A 17362-nucleotide genomic window follows, 5' to 3' on the forward strand; every position below is an offset into this window, starting at 1 on the left:
TGTCCAAGAACTGCTTGTTGCTGTGGGGAAACCCCCCTCCATCACACTGGAAACTGAGTCTCAAAACACAACTGGTGAGGGATTTGAACTCAAGTCTGCATATGTTCTTTCTATAAGGCTGTGCTATTCTGCTATTAAGAACCATGCCAAGCCTCTGGCTTAGAAAAACACATCCAACTTAATATAAAATGTACAGAAAAAACTTTATTATAACAAGGTTCATTATTTCAACCATGTGATCAGATATGTGTTTTAGAGGCAGTTGAAGTAAAAAAAAATTTCATGTCCCACATTACAAAATACACCCGCCCCTAAAAAAGAAAAAGAATTCACAACCCACATTACCAAATGCCAAAAAACTTGGTAATAGAACTTTCCTGCCCTGCCAGTATTATAAATTACCCTATTTTATTTCTAGAAATAACTAAAGTTACTGGATTGTCACTTTGGTGATTAAAAGTCATTTAACTTTTTGGTTTTCAGATGTCTCCTTGGGGAACTGAAGCATAGGATCAAGAACATGCGCTTTGAGTTCCAGCAGATGTTAATTTAAACCGTGCGCATGATTTGAAAAAGTACTTAACTTCTTTGAGGTCGTTTGCTCAGCAATGAAACAAGCTAACGACACCCCACTCGGGGCTGATGGTAGGGATGCTGACATCACGTCTACATGGGAACACAGCAAATACTCCATAAACATGACACCAGTGCCGCCTTCGTCACAGTGGTAACCTCACGCTGGCTGACACGCCATCAGGAAAGCCAGCCTGTTACCGAGGCTAGCAAACACTGTTATTTGGCAAGTTTGCCAGCCAGCAGGCGTACTTAACAGTGGCATGATTTATTAGTAATCAATACATTTAAGAAAGTTGTAGGCATATTTTTTAGTGATTATCAAAATGATACGCTTAATTTATTTTATGGTAACCCTGCAGCAAATAGGGAACAAATTAACAATCATTTTCTTTCTATTTTGGAGCCAGGGACAAGGAAGAAAAGTGTTAAAAATATATATAAGGAATGTAGAACAGACCAGGGAAAAACCACGTAACATACACCACCACACTAGACACTGCATAATTTTATGGTATACAAAGCACTCCCCCCATACATCATCTTATCCAGTTCTGACACACTGAAATGTTATGGTTTCCTTCTTAAAGGTGGGGAAACAGGTTGGGAGGGGGCAAACTACTTAACCCAAGTCACAGAGCCTGAGCCTGAGTTATGGTAGAAACATAAACACAAATCCCCTGAACCCAGCCCAGGGAGCCTTTCTAATAGGCTACTTAAGGGATTTAAAGTTACTATGCTCACAGGGGCACTCAGCTGCAGAAAATCACCCCCATGCCCCATGATGGATCATAGCAAGATTCTCCAGCCCCATTCTCAGTGGTGATCTCCTCAGCCAACACTCCTATACTTTAATAGACCCACACCTAAAAGAGAAAAGAGCTGCTTCTCTTGGACCTGATACCTGAGAATAATTTCTGTTTGGGGATCATGTTTGGCTACCAGAAAAGAATGTTCAACATCTTTCCAACCTCCTTCTTATGCTAATTACAGCTCATCAGCATCTGGACACCCACAAGCAAAATCAATCTGACTATAAAAGCAAGCCAAAGACATTTTCTCACCATAAAAAACAACAACAACAAAAAACAAACAAGTAAGACTGCAACATGATTAAATACACAGAGCATTTCCCCAGCAACCTGCAGGCTGCTGCATATAAAAATCACATCCAATATCACAAGAGTCCGGGAAGGTGGACACTAACAAACATCTCACACAGGTAACTGTATTCTTTATGACCAGTGAAATGTATACAAGTTTATTTTCAGTTTATCCCCTTCCACATAATATCTACTGCTAGATGCCAACATGTCTAACACATTCAAATAGTCACACAATTAAAAAAAATACCATTTGAAAAGCCTCTTCGGCTCCCCTTACACTGTAACCAAGGGACCTTAGATGCGTTAGCCTTCAGTCAATGCCTCATTTCCTTACCATCCTAAAGTCCCTGCACATTCACAATATTTGAAAAAGCCAGTATCACCATCCAAGCACAGCTGACCTTTCCAAACTATCACCTCCACAAGCTGATCATGTAACCTAAAATCTAGCCTGCCTTCTACAAATATAGTCTAGCTTCCTAACTGTTATAAAAGACTCACCCGGACAAATATGCCCAAGACACACTGAGTAAAAACAGCAGGTTACAAAACAGCACACACACCATGATTCCATTTACACAAAATTATATGCACATATACACAACCCCTACTCCTAACATAGATGTCTGAATGGATGGTGTCCATGATGCTTCCAGTAAATAACTCTGGGTGGTGAGACTGGGGGTGATTTTTACTTTCCCTCCATCCTTTCCACAATGCTTGAATTTTCAACATTAGGTTATTTTATTCATACTCAGAAAAAGCAACAAAGCCATTTCTAGCAAGCCTCCCCCTAAGACCCACCGTGTCAAGAATCTTCTCTTGGCACAGAGAGAAAGCAAAAAGGATGCTTATCTATGCTTGCACTCTGAACATTCTAGCCAGTGGTTCTCAGAACTAGCCAAGCAACTGGCTCTGAAGCTGTTTACAAAGATAGGTGCTCAGAGTCCCAGTCCTCAGAAATTCTGGAAGTGGGGCCCAGGCATGCATATTTTGTCAAAGCTCTTTGAGTGATACTGATCAGTGGGGGGTCAAAAACTATGGATTTATGTCTCATTCTCAAAAGGGGCCCCACAGAGGGAGAAAACAGACCAGTGCTGACTGAAGTGTTTAAAGGCAGGCAATTGCAACGGAAGCAGACAGGACTGTTTAGGAACAGAAACCGAAGCCATAGAAAAATCCTAGTAAAGGCTATGTACTAGCTGTGTGATTTTTCAAGACAACAACTTCTCTGTGCCTCAGTGTTCTCACCTGTAAAATGTGGGTAATAACACAAGTTTCATGGGGTTATTGTGGGGATTAGGTAAAATGAGATAATGAATGTAAAAACTTTCCAGAGTACTCAGAACAAGAAATGCTCCCAAATGAGAACATTAGGAAGCACATCTGAGTAAAGATTATGTGTTGAATTTTAATAAACCAGAGCCCACAGGTGCTGCACGGCCCCTAAGTTACTTCCTCATTTTGGCACCACCTAAAAATGCTGGAGAAATAGCCTAAAAAAGTTTGGCTACTTCTCTACTGTTACTTCTACATTCCTGATATTTGTCTTACTTCTATAAAGGAGATGCACTGCATACTAAACTAGTTCTATAAAATTTCATCAAGGTTATAAATGAAAACTAACAGAGTTATATTGACAAAATAATAAATGTACCAGTGGAAAATTCTATATTCAAAATAAGAATTCAGCTAATGCTGTCACCAGAGAACTAAGTTTCTACCTGGCAAAATGAAAAACACAAAAGAAAAACAGGAGTGATTGTTTCTCCTTCATCCTTTCCACTCAGATTTTTGCCAAATTAGCTGAGGTAGTCAAAACAACTAAAATTATTACTATACCATGATCTGTAAAAATTGGGGGGAGTCCGTTTCTTGGTATAACATAATGAAATAATATAAGAACAGCAATAATCACCAACATCAATAAATGCTTACTATGTGCCAGGTACTGTCCTAAGCATCATACACGTATTAGCTAAGTCAGTCCTCACAACAGCTCTGCAGGATCCTTCAAGGTCTGGCTTCCGCTTAACTACCTCAACTCCGGCTCTATGTTCTTCTCACCAATGGCTGGTGCCAGACTGGTCTCAGAGGATACTCCTGGGAAGCCTAATAAAAATACAGATCTGCCGACATTATGCAGACTGGTGAAACCGGAAAGTGTGAGAACGTGTCCCAGAAGAATACATTTGAAACAAGATTCCAGATGATTCATATAGGCAGCTAGGTTTAAGGTTCACTACAGTCTACCCTTTCCAACTTTTATTTATACATGCTGCTTTATTCACTTGACATTCTTTCACCTGGCTAACTCACACTGACCACTGGCTCAAGAGCCATGTATCTGAGGTGGAGTGATTTCTAATCTCCACTTGCTCTCCTCACCACCTAGGACAGATGGGAAGCCCCTGGTCCCTGCTCCCACAGCGCTTCACGCTTACTTCCACCTTTTACCTTGCAATATAAATACAGGTTTCTATGTCCCCCTAATTTAGCTGTGAGCTTGTTCACCTTCCATCTACGGCACTAAGCCTGGCACAAAACAGGGGCTAGTGGTCTGTTAAAAGAATGAATGAAGCCTCATTAACCTACCTTCAGGGCTCTTATCTATAGAAACAGACATGTGAGTCAAATTCAAATAGAAGGGTCTGGTACCTCATTCGTGATATGATATATTTTGACGGGGCTAGCATAATCAGGATTATAACTGAGGGTCCATCAAGATAAATAGTGGCTGTCCTATCTCTTTGGAAGCCTTGCTAGGACCCAGCCTGTCCATTCATGAAGTCCTGGTCCACAACTGGGCTTCACATCCACAAAAGTTAATGAACTGGCATCCTACATGTAAACGTAAAAACTGGAAGAGGTTGAGAGGACTATTTTTGAAAGGAGACTGATATGCAGTAGCTATATTATCATTTATTAAACTGTCACATGCTAGGCTATGTAGGATGCTCTTGATCGTTATTCTTCACACAACTCTTTGAGAAAGGTTTTATCAGGCTTGTTGATTGAAGAGGAATTCAAAATCCAGAGAGAATAACTTGCCCAAGGCTACCTGCTAGTTTGGGGGTAGAGCTAGGATTTGAAGCCAGGTCTGTCGGCCTCCAAAGATAATCCTCCTTCCCCTGCTCTGCGTTGTCTTTGGATGCCAACCAGAAGACCCCCGGAGCCAACCTGGTGTGGGAAAGAGCTTTGGAAGCAGACCTAGGCTCAAATTCTGCTTTTGTCACTTACCTGCTAAAAGGTATTTGATAATTAACAAATTCTCTAAGACTCATCTCTAAAAAGATTAAACTAATTCATAAAGTATGTACACCTGTAAAGCCCTGAGTCTATTAGCAGATGCCCAATAAATATGAGCTGGCCATGAGCTTATTTTCCCTCTTCCCCTGCACAAAAGAAAAGAGCAGTTTCTTCCGGGATGGCAAATAAATCCTCTGTTTCACGATCTTCCTCACTGGCAAACAACTATGTTGTGCTCTAGTTGGGAAAGGCCTGTGGGTAAATCCTTAATATGACTGGAACCAGTTAGCAAGCCAGATGTGCAACACTCAAAATCATCCCCTCAAGCCTGATGAAAGGAACCCAAACACATTGCTTATTTCGGCATCCCTACATTTTGTCATCTGAGGTCAGGAATGAGACAAGCAGCTGGAGGGAGAGAAAAGGAATTGATCCAGAAACTGTTCAATTATGAGGTTTTCAAATAGCAACAAAAACAACAGCAAGACATTTCCATCCTTGTTTAACATAAAGTGCCTGTTAGTACATGACTTAATGCTATTCTTAAAATTAAATACCGTTCGCTCTTCACTTGCTCATTGTTCTGACCACTGTAACCAACCCTTTGTAATTTTCAAGCTTGGGGAATATAAAAAGGGGGACAAAAATCTTCGACATTTCTGTTTACAGACGATATGGAGAAGTGGGGACAAGGGGGTCCCTGGTATGTCCTCTCTGGGGAAGGTTTTTCTGTTACCTTCCACATGGGACCGACATGTTTATAGTCCACAGACAGCTATGAATGGCAGATTCAGGGAGGGAAAGCATTTCTTTAGGTAGATAACTTTAAAAATCACCAACAGAGTAGAAAAAAGAAGAACACAAATGGGAAACCCATCTTCATCCCAGCCACTAATATTAAGGAAGCAGACACTGTGCTAATAAGCACTTCATCTGTCTTATTTCACTTAATCCTCACATAGCACCCTTATGAGCTATATTCCAATATCATCCCAATTTTACAATTGAGGAAATACAGACTCAGAGAGGTTAAGCAACTTTCCCAAAGTCACACAGCTTGTAAATGACAAGACCAAGACACCAACATAAGTCTTGTCTTAATCAAAAGCCCATATTCTTTATCATCCATATCACAATAACTAGCTATATATGCTTCAGCGCCCACTGTCCCTCTGGCATTTCCTTCACTGGTATAAGAAGGAATGCTATGTATCTTTCAAGGAACACTCAAATGCCATCTCTTTTCTTAAGCATTCCCAGAATCCCTAGAATACTCCTTCCTCTAGGCTTTTACAACCTCTAGTATAACAAGTATTAGTATAGTATGATGTCTAGGGTCAGTATTAAAATAATAATCTATAATAAGCTAATATTTATCAAACCCCCACATGATGTTAGCTCTGCATTAAGCCAGTCATCTCACAGTAGTAATTCTCACACTAACCCAAGGAGGTAGGTATTAATCCTATTCTTACAGATGAATAAACAAATATGTTTTAAACACTACTGTGGGACAGAAGCTGAGTGGCCTTGTGGGAGAACCATACATTGGTTAACATGGTAAGAATCCCCTGAATTGTGCAATGCTCTTAACTACTGACATTTGCCTTGATCCTGTCATGGTTAATGCTATGTTGGTGTTAAATAAATTCATTTATACATCCCACCAATATTTACTGAGCATCTACCGTGAGTGAGCCCCGTGAAGGGCACTAGCATTGCCTAGACACAATCTGAGTCATTTTGCCATTTGCTCCTAATACCTTGTGCAATTCGAAAGGGGAAGTAAATAGAGCCTCCACCATCATGATGACCTGCCCCTGGGTCAAAGCACCAAGATTAGAACCAAGGTCTTCTGGTCAAGAACTTTTGATTTCACCAGCAACCCAGAGAAGAACAAGCTGGCTTGGATCCAGAAGAGCACATACTGATGGCATTGTTTCATGCAATGAGTGTCGGATTTGTGGTCAGAAGCTGAGGGTGTAAGTCTTAGTTTAGACACCCATTATATGACTTGAAGTCATGACAACTTCCTCATTTTCAGAATGAGAAATACCACTACCCTTGTGGGGTGGCTGTAAGACTCAAACATGATCAGATGTGTAAAGGCACTCCTACAGGTGCTGAATACAGGTAACAACAAGCCAGTAGGTTGAAATCCCTGCACTGTCTGCTTCTATCCTATTCCCCTCCTCTGCCTTCCACCAGCAGTGCCTTCCTCGCTAAGCATTCCTGTTCTCCTGTTCCCCTTAATAATGAAGTAATTCTTGTTTGGTATGTTTTTGCATTTGCTAATATGGTTTTCTGGTAAATACATGTGAAACTGCTTTATTCCCTATGTTTAGTCCCCCCCTCCCATAGACTGTAATTTTACAGCTGTGGGCTGGGAGTGTCTCTCTCATTTGGGTGGGGGCATGCAGGACAGATTTTGAGGGGACAGCAGAGCTGGGAGGCTAGGGCAGAGAGACTTCTTAAAGCTGTAGTGACAGGAGACGTGATAAAGGGCAGAGTCGTACTGGAGAGGACTGACTCAGGCAGAATTTGCAGGACTTATGATCAATTACATGTGGGGACTATGAGAGTGAAGCATGGCGCATGGATCTCTGCCTTGGGTGGTGGAGTGGAGGGGGTGCTGTGACCATTACCCAGACAGGAAAAGCAGATGAGCCTTGGGCAATGAAGGAATGAGTATGGTTTTGAATGAGCTGAGTTGGCCTGTCTGATGGGAGTTGTCTGCTGGTTAATTAGCTGAACTGACTAGAGCCTGGGAAGAATTGGGGATCAACAGCAAAGAAATGTGGGTTAAAGCTGCAGGAAGCAGATGAAATCAAGGACAGTATAAACAGTAAAACACAAAAACAACTGAGGGAAGACACTGCCAACTCATGCAAAACCGAACGCTTGAGGGACAGGGACAAGCCAAGGAAAAGGATCTGGAGATGGAGTACCGGGGAAGAACACATCCCTCAGAATTTCGTTCCTGTCTTTGTTAAATTTTGAACATAGCAGGATCCCTGATAAAAGGCAGCCCCAAACGATGCCATGTCATTGCCACAAGCCACTGTGGAGGCATCAAAAATGTTTCTTTTTCACTGATGCTGACCAAACTCGGTTCTCTTCTGATGGTAGCAAAGGTTTTGCCATTTCCCTCTTCCAACGTGGGTAGGTGGCAGGCGCTCTGGTCTGTGCTTCCTGGCTGCTGGGAGTCCGAGAAGCACCAGACAACTACACACTGCCTGATGCATGGAGTCCGCTGGAATCACTTACAATTCTTTGCAGATGACAGAAGAGCATTCTTTAAAGCACTGACCTGTTATCAACTGCTGTCACTGCTGATGAGGTAGAATGTGTGCATATGCCTAGCATGCACACCACACACCTACACACTGCTTCGTAGCTCACTCCCTTAAAGCTCGGAACAGCCTCCAGGGGAACCATGTTAAAACAGCGCAATTAACTAGAACTGCTACAAACTCAATAACTCACCTACCTAATGAAGCAATACAAGGAAAATTGGACCTATTTTAATAAGAATTTTAAAAGAGACAAGAAGTAAAGGTCAAATGCCATTTCTGGATCCCAGCTCTTTTCTTCTTCCCTCCCATTCTAAAGCAGTTAAACCAAGCAGACGACGCATACTATACTAATCCTTATAAAATCAAGGAGGCAGCCAATCATGCTATTATACCCAAGGGCAAATTTTTTTCTTTCCAACCCAACCCCCAAGTTAAGTGCCTCCCCTGATCTATTTCTGAAGGTTTTATTATGCAAACCTGAAAGGATTTCAATTACAATAATTCTTGTCCTTCTCCAGCCCAACTCAACAAAAGCGGAACTAAATTACCAGCAATTCTAGGCCATAAGGGTGGTTTTTGCTTCTTACCTCCCCTCTAGAGTCACCTTAATCTAGAGATTCTCCTCTCCCAACCCCTTCTGTCGGCTTGGGGAACACAGCTGTTTTTACGCCACCCCACTATTTAGCATATCATGACGCCTGACATGCCCATCAACAAGCAGTCTGCCCAGTCTCACGCAGCTATCATGGAGTAATTACACCACAGGCCAGTAAAATCCACTCACTCTCCCAGTCACATACCAGCCCCCTCCTCGGGCCCCACCCCGCCCCGCAGGTGTGGGCAGCCTGGTTTCCTGGTGACCTCTAAGGAGAATGGGTGCATGGAACAAAGGCCACGATGGGCAGAAGTGGAGACAGGATTGGTAGAGGTGAGAACCTGTACTTCTTAATGTACCTACTCTATTCTGAGGTCCACACTAAGTTTACATAGGTCATTTCACCTGACCCTCACAACCACCTCACGTGGTAGATCTAGCATTTCACAGACAGGGCAACTAAGGCTCAGAGAGTTTAGGAAGATCGCATGGTTGATAAGCAGCACATCTATGTGTACCACACCAGGCTATACTGCTACCCTAAGAGTTTGGGGGAAGGTGCTGAGAGGTGACAAGTGCTGAGACTGGACCAGGATGAACTTAAAGACAGTTCACTCTCACATGTGACGAGTCCCTGAGATTTGACAAGAAAGGGAGGGAGCACAGAGCAGCCCTCTAGAGGTTCTGGACTGGCAAGCTAATTCTCAGCCTATAGTGCTTAATTAGGAGTTGTTGGATTACCAAAAGAAGTTTGTCATAGGGTGGCCTCACTTATATAAGGAAGTTCTATCCATAATGTACATAATGTACGATATCTTAAAAATAAAACTGTTATTTTACCAGCAAAAATGGTTTTACTCAGGATTAGTAGAGAATTACAATTCAGGCCATTCAAGCTATGGCAAAACTATAAGCAAGTCCAGAGAACAAAGGAGAAGACTGCTCTTTTATTGGGGGTGGGGGGCGTCCTGAGGGGATGTTATAAACAAAAGTACACCCATATAAACCAGGAGTTTGGAGTGTAGTGGCTCTTCATTGGCTAGGCTGTTGCTGGGCAAGGGGAAAATCTTTCTTCCTCCTCTGGGGTAGTAAAGTATAAACTTCTTCCTGTGGGGAGTGCAAGATACGTCTCTTCCCGTTGGGGTCTGCAGTTGACAGCAAGTGTTAGGGGACGAGAGCTCCCCCTTCTGGCCTCCTCACTCCATTTTAAACGAGGTTTCCTTTATTCAATTTCAGACGTGGTTCTTAAGGGCATGGCTCTAAAGGAGGGCTTCTGCCATAATTTCAAAGCCAACGAAATAAAGTAAAACTTATGGCTAGCAACCCAATTGTTTTTGCTTTCAAACAATCTACTAAAGTCAACTGCATTGACTTCAACCATGCAGGGTTCTAGGGAGAGTCCCAAATCCATGTTTGTGCTTAACCATCAGTCCTTTAGAGAAGTGGTTGTTCATTCATGCAGTCAGTTAATGTTTACTGTGCATCTACCACATGCGGAGCACCAGGCTAAGCCCTGGGACCCAGAGGTGACAAGGCCATTGGTTCCATAATCTTAGGGCTATGAAGGCAAAGTCCTAGGACCAAGACTCCATGTAATAGGAGGCTCTATTCTAGTCCAGGGGCTCATCATATGCTTCCCTGAGAAAGTGACATCCAAACTAAGGACCTGAAGGGGTGCCTGGGTGGCACAGTCGGTTGAACATCTGACTCTTGGTTTTGGCTCAGATTGTGATCACATGGTTATGAGATCGAGCCCTGTGTTGGGCTCTGTGCTCAGCCCAGAGTCTGCTTGGTATTCTCTTTCCCTCTCATGCTCTGTCTCTCTCTCTAAAATGAATAAGTCTTAAAAAGACACAAAAAACAAAAAACTAAGGACCTGAAGGATGACTGAAAGGTATCCAGAGAGACAGGTCAGAGAAAATTGTTGCAGACGGAGGGGAGAGCACGGCAGAAGCCTGGGGGCAAGAAGGAGCTGGGCATGTCTGCAGGTACTCCTGGTGGTCTGAGGCTGCTGTGCTCTAACTTACTACACACACCTGGTCCACTTGCATCAGAAGGGCCAGCACAGGGAGAATAACCCCGAGGACAGGACAAAGAAACCTTGCACCATGTGCCCCTGCCCTACTCTGCTCTGCCTCCATTCTCACACTCCCATCAAGGCCTGAGGGCCAGTGTGCCAGGAGCAGCACCAGCCAGCCAGCAGGGGCGGGAGGAGGCCCAGGGCTGCATTCTCTCTTTGGGGTTCATTTCTTCTGTCTGGGTGTTGCTGTATTCAGAATGCAGAGCTCATCCTCACCAGCCATTACAGGCCAAACATGCCTTCCAGGAGCTGTCTTACCAAGCCACTGCCCTCACTAATATAATGTTATCAAATTTCTAATGCAGGTACTCTAAAGCAAATGTACTGTTACCAGCACGCCACTGGGCACATTTTTCAGAAGGAAACAGCTGCTCACGGAATCTGTCACTTTTCCTCTACTCAGTACCATGCACAGAGAGCAAGAGCCTGCTAAGGGCTGTTTTCCTACTGTACCGTTCTTCAAGCATGCTCAAGATGCATCAGGTCTCTCAACAGAATCCCGAGTCAGCCACGGCAGTTCCTGGTGAGTTTCCTGGATGATAGGATGAAGCCTTGACAACCAGGGCCTGTGCCTCAGAATCTTAAGGTATAGGTATCAGAGCTTCTAGTTCACTAGTCTAGTTTCCTCATTTTACAGACCCGAAAGGAAAATGCAGTCCAGAGAAGTTAAGTAAAAAGTCTGTCGTCACACAGCCAGTGAGCCGTAGAACCACAGGTTGGTTCCTTTCTCAGCTGATTCCCTTACCTAAAAACCAGATCTACTTCGGAGGTTGTGAGGCCCAAATAAGAGAGCCCATAACCCAGTAGTGCCATAAATGCGGCAGGTGTCCAATGACTGATGACTGTCTGCAAAACTTTTCTCTTAGATCTCCAAAACAACCCATTCACTTTCCCGGGGCCTCATTTTGCTAAATTCCCACTGAGGAGAGAAAACAGACTGGCAGTGGGGTTAACGTGTTCACAGCTGGTGTGTGGCCAATAACTGATAGGGGAGGAACCAAACTCTCTCCTTGTTCTCAGATCTCAAGTCCAGTTTTTTGCCCTGCCAGTTGCACCCCAGCCTGACTTTCTGTTGTCTCTGGAGAGCTGATGTGATCAGAGAAGACACTGCTGGAAGTGACCACTGAAGACAGTCACGTCACCTTCCCTTTAGCCACTGAGTTGGAAAAGGCTAAGCCAAATCCACTTGAGAAGGGATAGACAGGAACTCTCAAACTTCTACCCAGAAGGGTGAGGAATCCAAAAGATCCTGTAGATATCCACACCAATTCTACCAATCACTGACAAAAAAAAATCACCCAAACCATGGAACAAACATTAACTTCTGACAAGACAACCAAATGGGCCAATCAGCTCAGGTTTTTCCTCCTCTCTCACACACACCAGCTCCTCTGCCCCCTCCCCACACTTTAAAATAACCATCCAACCATGTAAATTCCCCAGTGCAAGTGTCTGTTAGTCTCCAGCAGAACTGTCAATGCTCATAAATTCCTGGCCTTCCAGATTGCACTGCAGCTACTTACGGGGGGTGGGGGGAGGGATGCAGCAGGCCACCAGACAATAGGAGGAGGAGATCGGCCGAGCAATAACTACTCTGGTTACAACATCGAAATTCATGGCAGCATTTTGCTGGGAGTGTGCACCATCAGGGAGGAGAAACATAAAAAGGGGAACCTTGGCTGTAAATAGTTTATTTCGGCAATTCCTGATGTTGGCTGAATCATACTTTAATACAGAAATACATGAAAGCACCACTCTGGAGGTGACATGTGTTGCCACCTCATTTCTCTTTTCAAAAGGGTCTTCCATCAGAGAGACACCTCACTACAAATTACAGTGAAGAAAACAAAACTCTCACGCACAGACTTATTAATAGGCCAGAAGGAAATGAAACCACTAGGATTGAAGGAAGCAGAGAACCAATGCAACAAAGACCATCAGTGATCTGGGGTCTCCGGGCTGCATTTTCATGCACAGAAAATGGAAGAAAAGAAAAAGGTGGGACCCTTCCGGTCTCAGAGTCCGCTCCTCAACCGCACATCACAGTTTTTCAAAGTAGCTCTCATTCCCTCCATTCTTCCTAAAGTAGGCTGACTTCTCCAGTGAACCCTACCTTCATGTTCCTTCTCAGTGGTTCCTACTTTCTTGATCTTCCTGGGAGATTTCATAAAGAGGGGAAAGATGGTTCGTAAGCCAAGAATATCAACAAACTTATGGCAATTGTCTGTGCCCTCGGGTCCAATCATGGCATGGTCCAGCACTTTCAGGGCACTGCTCCGGGAGATCTTCTTTTCTCTGGGAACAAAAGAAGTTTCATATAAGGCACTTCATGGGGATGTTCTAGTCTCCCAAAAAAGGGGGGGGGGGTACTCATTAAAATGGGGGGGAAAAGAAGGAAATAACAAAACAACTTAAACATCCACCAATGAGAATATTATTACATAATGATAGATCTGCACAGAATATTATATACTTGTTAATTAGGAAAGTCTATAATAGAATGAATGAATTCCTATGGCCAGAATGATAAGCACAAAGGGTAATATTCAAAATTCTATATGAAACATTCCCTCAATCATGTGAAAAATATGTATTAAAAAAGACTGGGAAGAAATAGATCAAAATGCTAACAGAGGTTATTTCAGGGTGGTGGGATTATGAATTGCCTTATTATTCCTTTTTCTTTCTTTTAACAGCTTTATCAAAATATAATTCACATACCATACAATTCACCCATTTAAAATGTACAATTCAATGAATTTTAGTATATTCACAGATATGTGCAACTATCACCACAGTCAATTATAGAACATTTTTATTATCCTGACAAGAAATCCCCTACTCTTTAGCTGTCACCCCCCTCCCCTCCCATCCGATCCTACCCTAGCAACCACTGATCTACTTTCTGTCTCTATGGCTTTGCCTATTCCAGACATGTCAAGTAAGGGGTATCATACAATATGTGGTCTTTTGTGACTGGCTTCCTCCCCTCAGCATCATGTTTTCAAGATTCATCCATGCTGTAGCATGTGTCAGTACTTCCTTCTTTTTTGTGGCTGAATTATATAGTTCATTGTATGGATATGCCACAATTTGTCTATCTGTTCATCCACTGATGAATATTTGGGGTGTTTCTACCTTTTGGCTATTATGAATAATGCTGCTAAAAACATTCTTGTACAAGTTTTTGAGTGGACATATGTTTTCATTTCTCCTGGATGTATGTACACCTAGAAGTGGAATTGCTGGGGCATATGGTAATTCTATGTTTAACCTTCTGAGGAACCATCAGACTTTTTTCCAAACTGGCTGCACCATTTGACATGCCCACCAGCAATGTATAAGTGTTCTGACTTCTCCACCTCTTTACCAATACTTGTCAGCTGATTTGTTGGGTCTAGCCATCCTAGTGGGTGTGAAATGGTATCTCACTGTGGTTTTAATTTGCATTTCCCAGATAACTAATGCTGTCAAGCATCTTTTCATGTGCTTATTACAAACTTGTATATCTTCTTCAGAGAAATATCTACTTCTCTTGTGTCTACTACAGTACTGAGTAATTCCTCAGTAAATACTGAATATTGGCTTGGCTGGTTGATTTACCAGGTATACTAAGATGAAATGATTGACTTGTTCCTATCTCATAGGTGAAGGCTATTCAGATCCTTTTCCCATTTTTTAATTAGCTTAATTCTTTTTATTACTTAGTTGCAAGAGCTCTTTATTCTGGATACAAGTCCCTGATATATGATTTGTAAATATTTTCTTCTATTCTAGGGGCCACCTTCTCACTCTCCTGATGGTATCCTTCGAAGCACACCAGTTCTTAATTTTGATGAAGTCCAACTCATCTGTTTTGTCTTTTGTTACCTGTGTTTTTGGTGTCAGAGCCAAGAAACCATTGCCAAATCCAATGTCATGAAGATGTACACCTACGTTTGCTTTTAAGAGTTTAATACTTTAAGTTCTGATATTTAGTTCTTGATTCATTTTGAGTTAATCTTTGTATGTAGCATGAAATAATGGTACAACTTCATTAATTTGCATGGGGATATCCAACGGTCCCAGTACCATTTTTTGAAGACTATTCTTTCCCCATTCCATGGTCTTGGTATTCTTGTTGCAAATCAGCTGACCATAGACACACAGTTTTATCTTCTCAAATATTCTCAAATATATTCTATTAATTTATGCCAGTTCCACACTGTCTTGATTACCAACCACTGCTTTGTAGTAAGTTTTAAAATTGGGAATCCTACATTGTTCTTCTTTTTTTAAGACTGTCTAGCTATTCTAGGTCCCCTGCAATTCCATATGAATTTTAGGATCAGCTTGTCAATTTCTACAATGAAGTCAGCTGGCTTTTTGATAGGGATTGTGCTGAATCTGTAGATCATTTTGGGGGAGTATTGCCATCTCACAATATTAAGCCTCTGATCCATGAATATAAAATATTTTTCCATTTATCAGCTCTCCTTTAATTTCTTTCAACAATGTTTTGTAGTCTTCAGAGTATAAATTTTGCACTTCTTTTGTTAAATTTATTCCTAGGTATTGTATCCTTGATGCTATTCTAAATGGAACTGTCTTCGTAGTTTCATTTTTGGACTGTTCATTTCAAGTGTACAGAAATACAACTGATTTTTGTACATTAATCTTTATATTATCCTGCAACCTTGCTGAACTCAGTTATTAGTTCTAATAATTTTTTGGTGGATTCTTTAGGATTGTCTACAGACAAGATAACATCATTTGCAAATAGAAATAGTTTTACTTCTTCCTTTCCAATCTGGATGCCTTTTATTTCATTTCCTTGCCTAACTGCCCTGGCTAAAACCTCCAGTACAATGCTGAATATAAGTGGTGAAGGCGGACATCCTTGTCTTGTTGCTGATCTTAGGGGGAAAGCATGCAGTCTTTCACCATTAAGTATGATATTAGCTGTGGATTTTTTGTGGATGCTCTAATATGAAAGGTTGGAGAAGTTCCCTTCTATTCCTAGTTTAGGTATTATTTTTATCATGAAAGGTGCTGGGTTTTGTCAAATGCTTTCTGCATCTTATTATTCCTTTCTCTATTTTTCAGTATCTTTCATTTTTCCATAATGAACATGTATTACTTTTTAGACTTAGGAAAGTTAAATTGTTTTCAAGAAAAAATAAAGGTGATTTTTCCCCTGTCACTGGCTACTGTTCTTGCAAACAGTTCTCTAAGGAGTATAATTTTCTATAACCTTACAGTGTTTTCTTTAACACTCTATGAGATAGGAACAAGTCAATCATTTCATATCTTAGTATACCTGGTAAATCAACCAACCAAGCCAATATTCAGTATTTACTGAGGAATTACTCAGTACTGTAGTAGACACAAGAGAAAAACAAAAATTAAGACATGGCTTCTGCTTTCAAAAACATGTAAATCTATTTAGGGAGACTAAATTAATATGAAATCATCAGGCAAAAGTAGAAGTCGGCAAATAATTTTTTCCCCCATGTATTATTCAATCTACAAATATTTACTGGATACATCTCATGTGAATATGACAGATCAAGACCCAGTCTTCACGGAGCTTACATTCTTAACTGCAGGAGACAAATGGAAAATCAAGATACTTGATAGTGTTGTCATGGAAATAATGCAATGTAAAAGAATGAAAGAGGATATTTTAGGTTAGGTTATTAAGGAAGGACTCTTTAAGGGTAACATCTGTATTGAGATCTGAGTGTTGAGATGAATCGGTCTTGTACAGTTTAGGGGCAAAACATTAAAGGCAGAAGGAATAGCACGTGCAAAGGCCCTACGGTGGAAATGGGTCGGCATGGTCAAAGAAGAGACAGAAGCCTGCATTTTTGAAGCATAAAGGAACAGTATTCCTAGCTTAGATCTGAGGGGAAAACATGGGCTATACCAAAGGCCTTGTATGACACAATAAGACCTCCAAGTAAAGAACTGGTTCTAGGAGTTAAGATATAATTCAACACACTTATTCTGAGACCATTATGTGTTAGTTACTTTAGAGGGAGAGAGAGATTATGTATATGTGGGGGAGTATAGGAAAAGGAAGATATATATGTAAATATTTCAAAGCAGGTGAGAAAGTAAGAGGGGTGAGTGTGAGTTACTCCTAGTAAAGCCTGGAGAAGAAAGTCCATCAGCTTAAGAGGGAAACCGGGGTAAGATTTTTTTTAATTATTATTTTTAAGAATATGGAAAATTCAGTCATATTTTTAGAGCATCAAGAAGCCGGTGGTGATAAGGATACTAAAGATATAAAAGGGGAGAATGGACAGATGGAGTAAGGTGACTATCAGGCAAGGGGAGGCAAGCCTTACCAAAAAGGTGGTAATAACATAACCCAAAGCCCTTCACCCAATTTCTCACCTGAAAGCCAAAGAAAAGGAATCAGAAATAGCATCCCTTTGGATAGTCTTTTGTAGAGGAAACAATATTAAGACATGGCATT

At 41.6% G+C, this 17362-nt stretch overlaps 1 protein-coding gene across 1 annotated transcript in view; it reads right to left on the reverse strand.

Moving 5' to 3' along the window:
• CTNNBL1 (catenin beta like 1) overlaps positions 1–17362 on the reverse strand; it is a 157286-nt gene that overhangs the window by 50151 nt on the left and 89773 nt on the right. Inside the window, exon 11 of the mRNA XM_032420188.1 lies at positions 13013–13194. Coding sequence (XP_032276079.1) covers positions 13013–13194 — 182 coding nt within the window. The remainder of the gene's footprint in view (positions 1–13012; positions 13195–17362) is intronic.

The sequence above is a fragment of the Phoca vitulina genome, unplaced genomic scaffold, assembly GCF_004348235.1.
Source record: "Phoca vitulina isolate PV1807 unplaced genomic scaffold, GSC_HSeal_1.0 scaffold22, whole genome shotgun sequence".
Classification (NCBI taxonomy): Eukaryota; Metazoa; Chordata; class Mammalia; order Carnivora; family Phocidae; genus Phoca; species Phoca vitulina.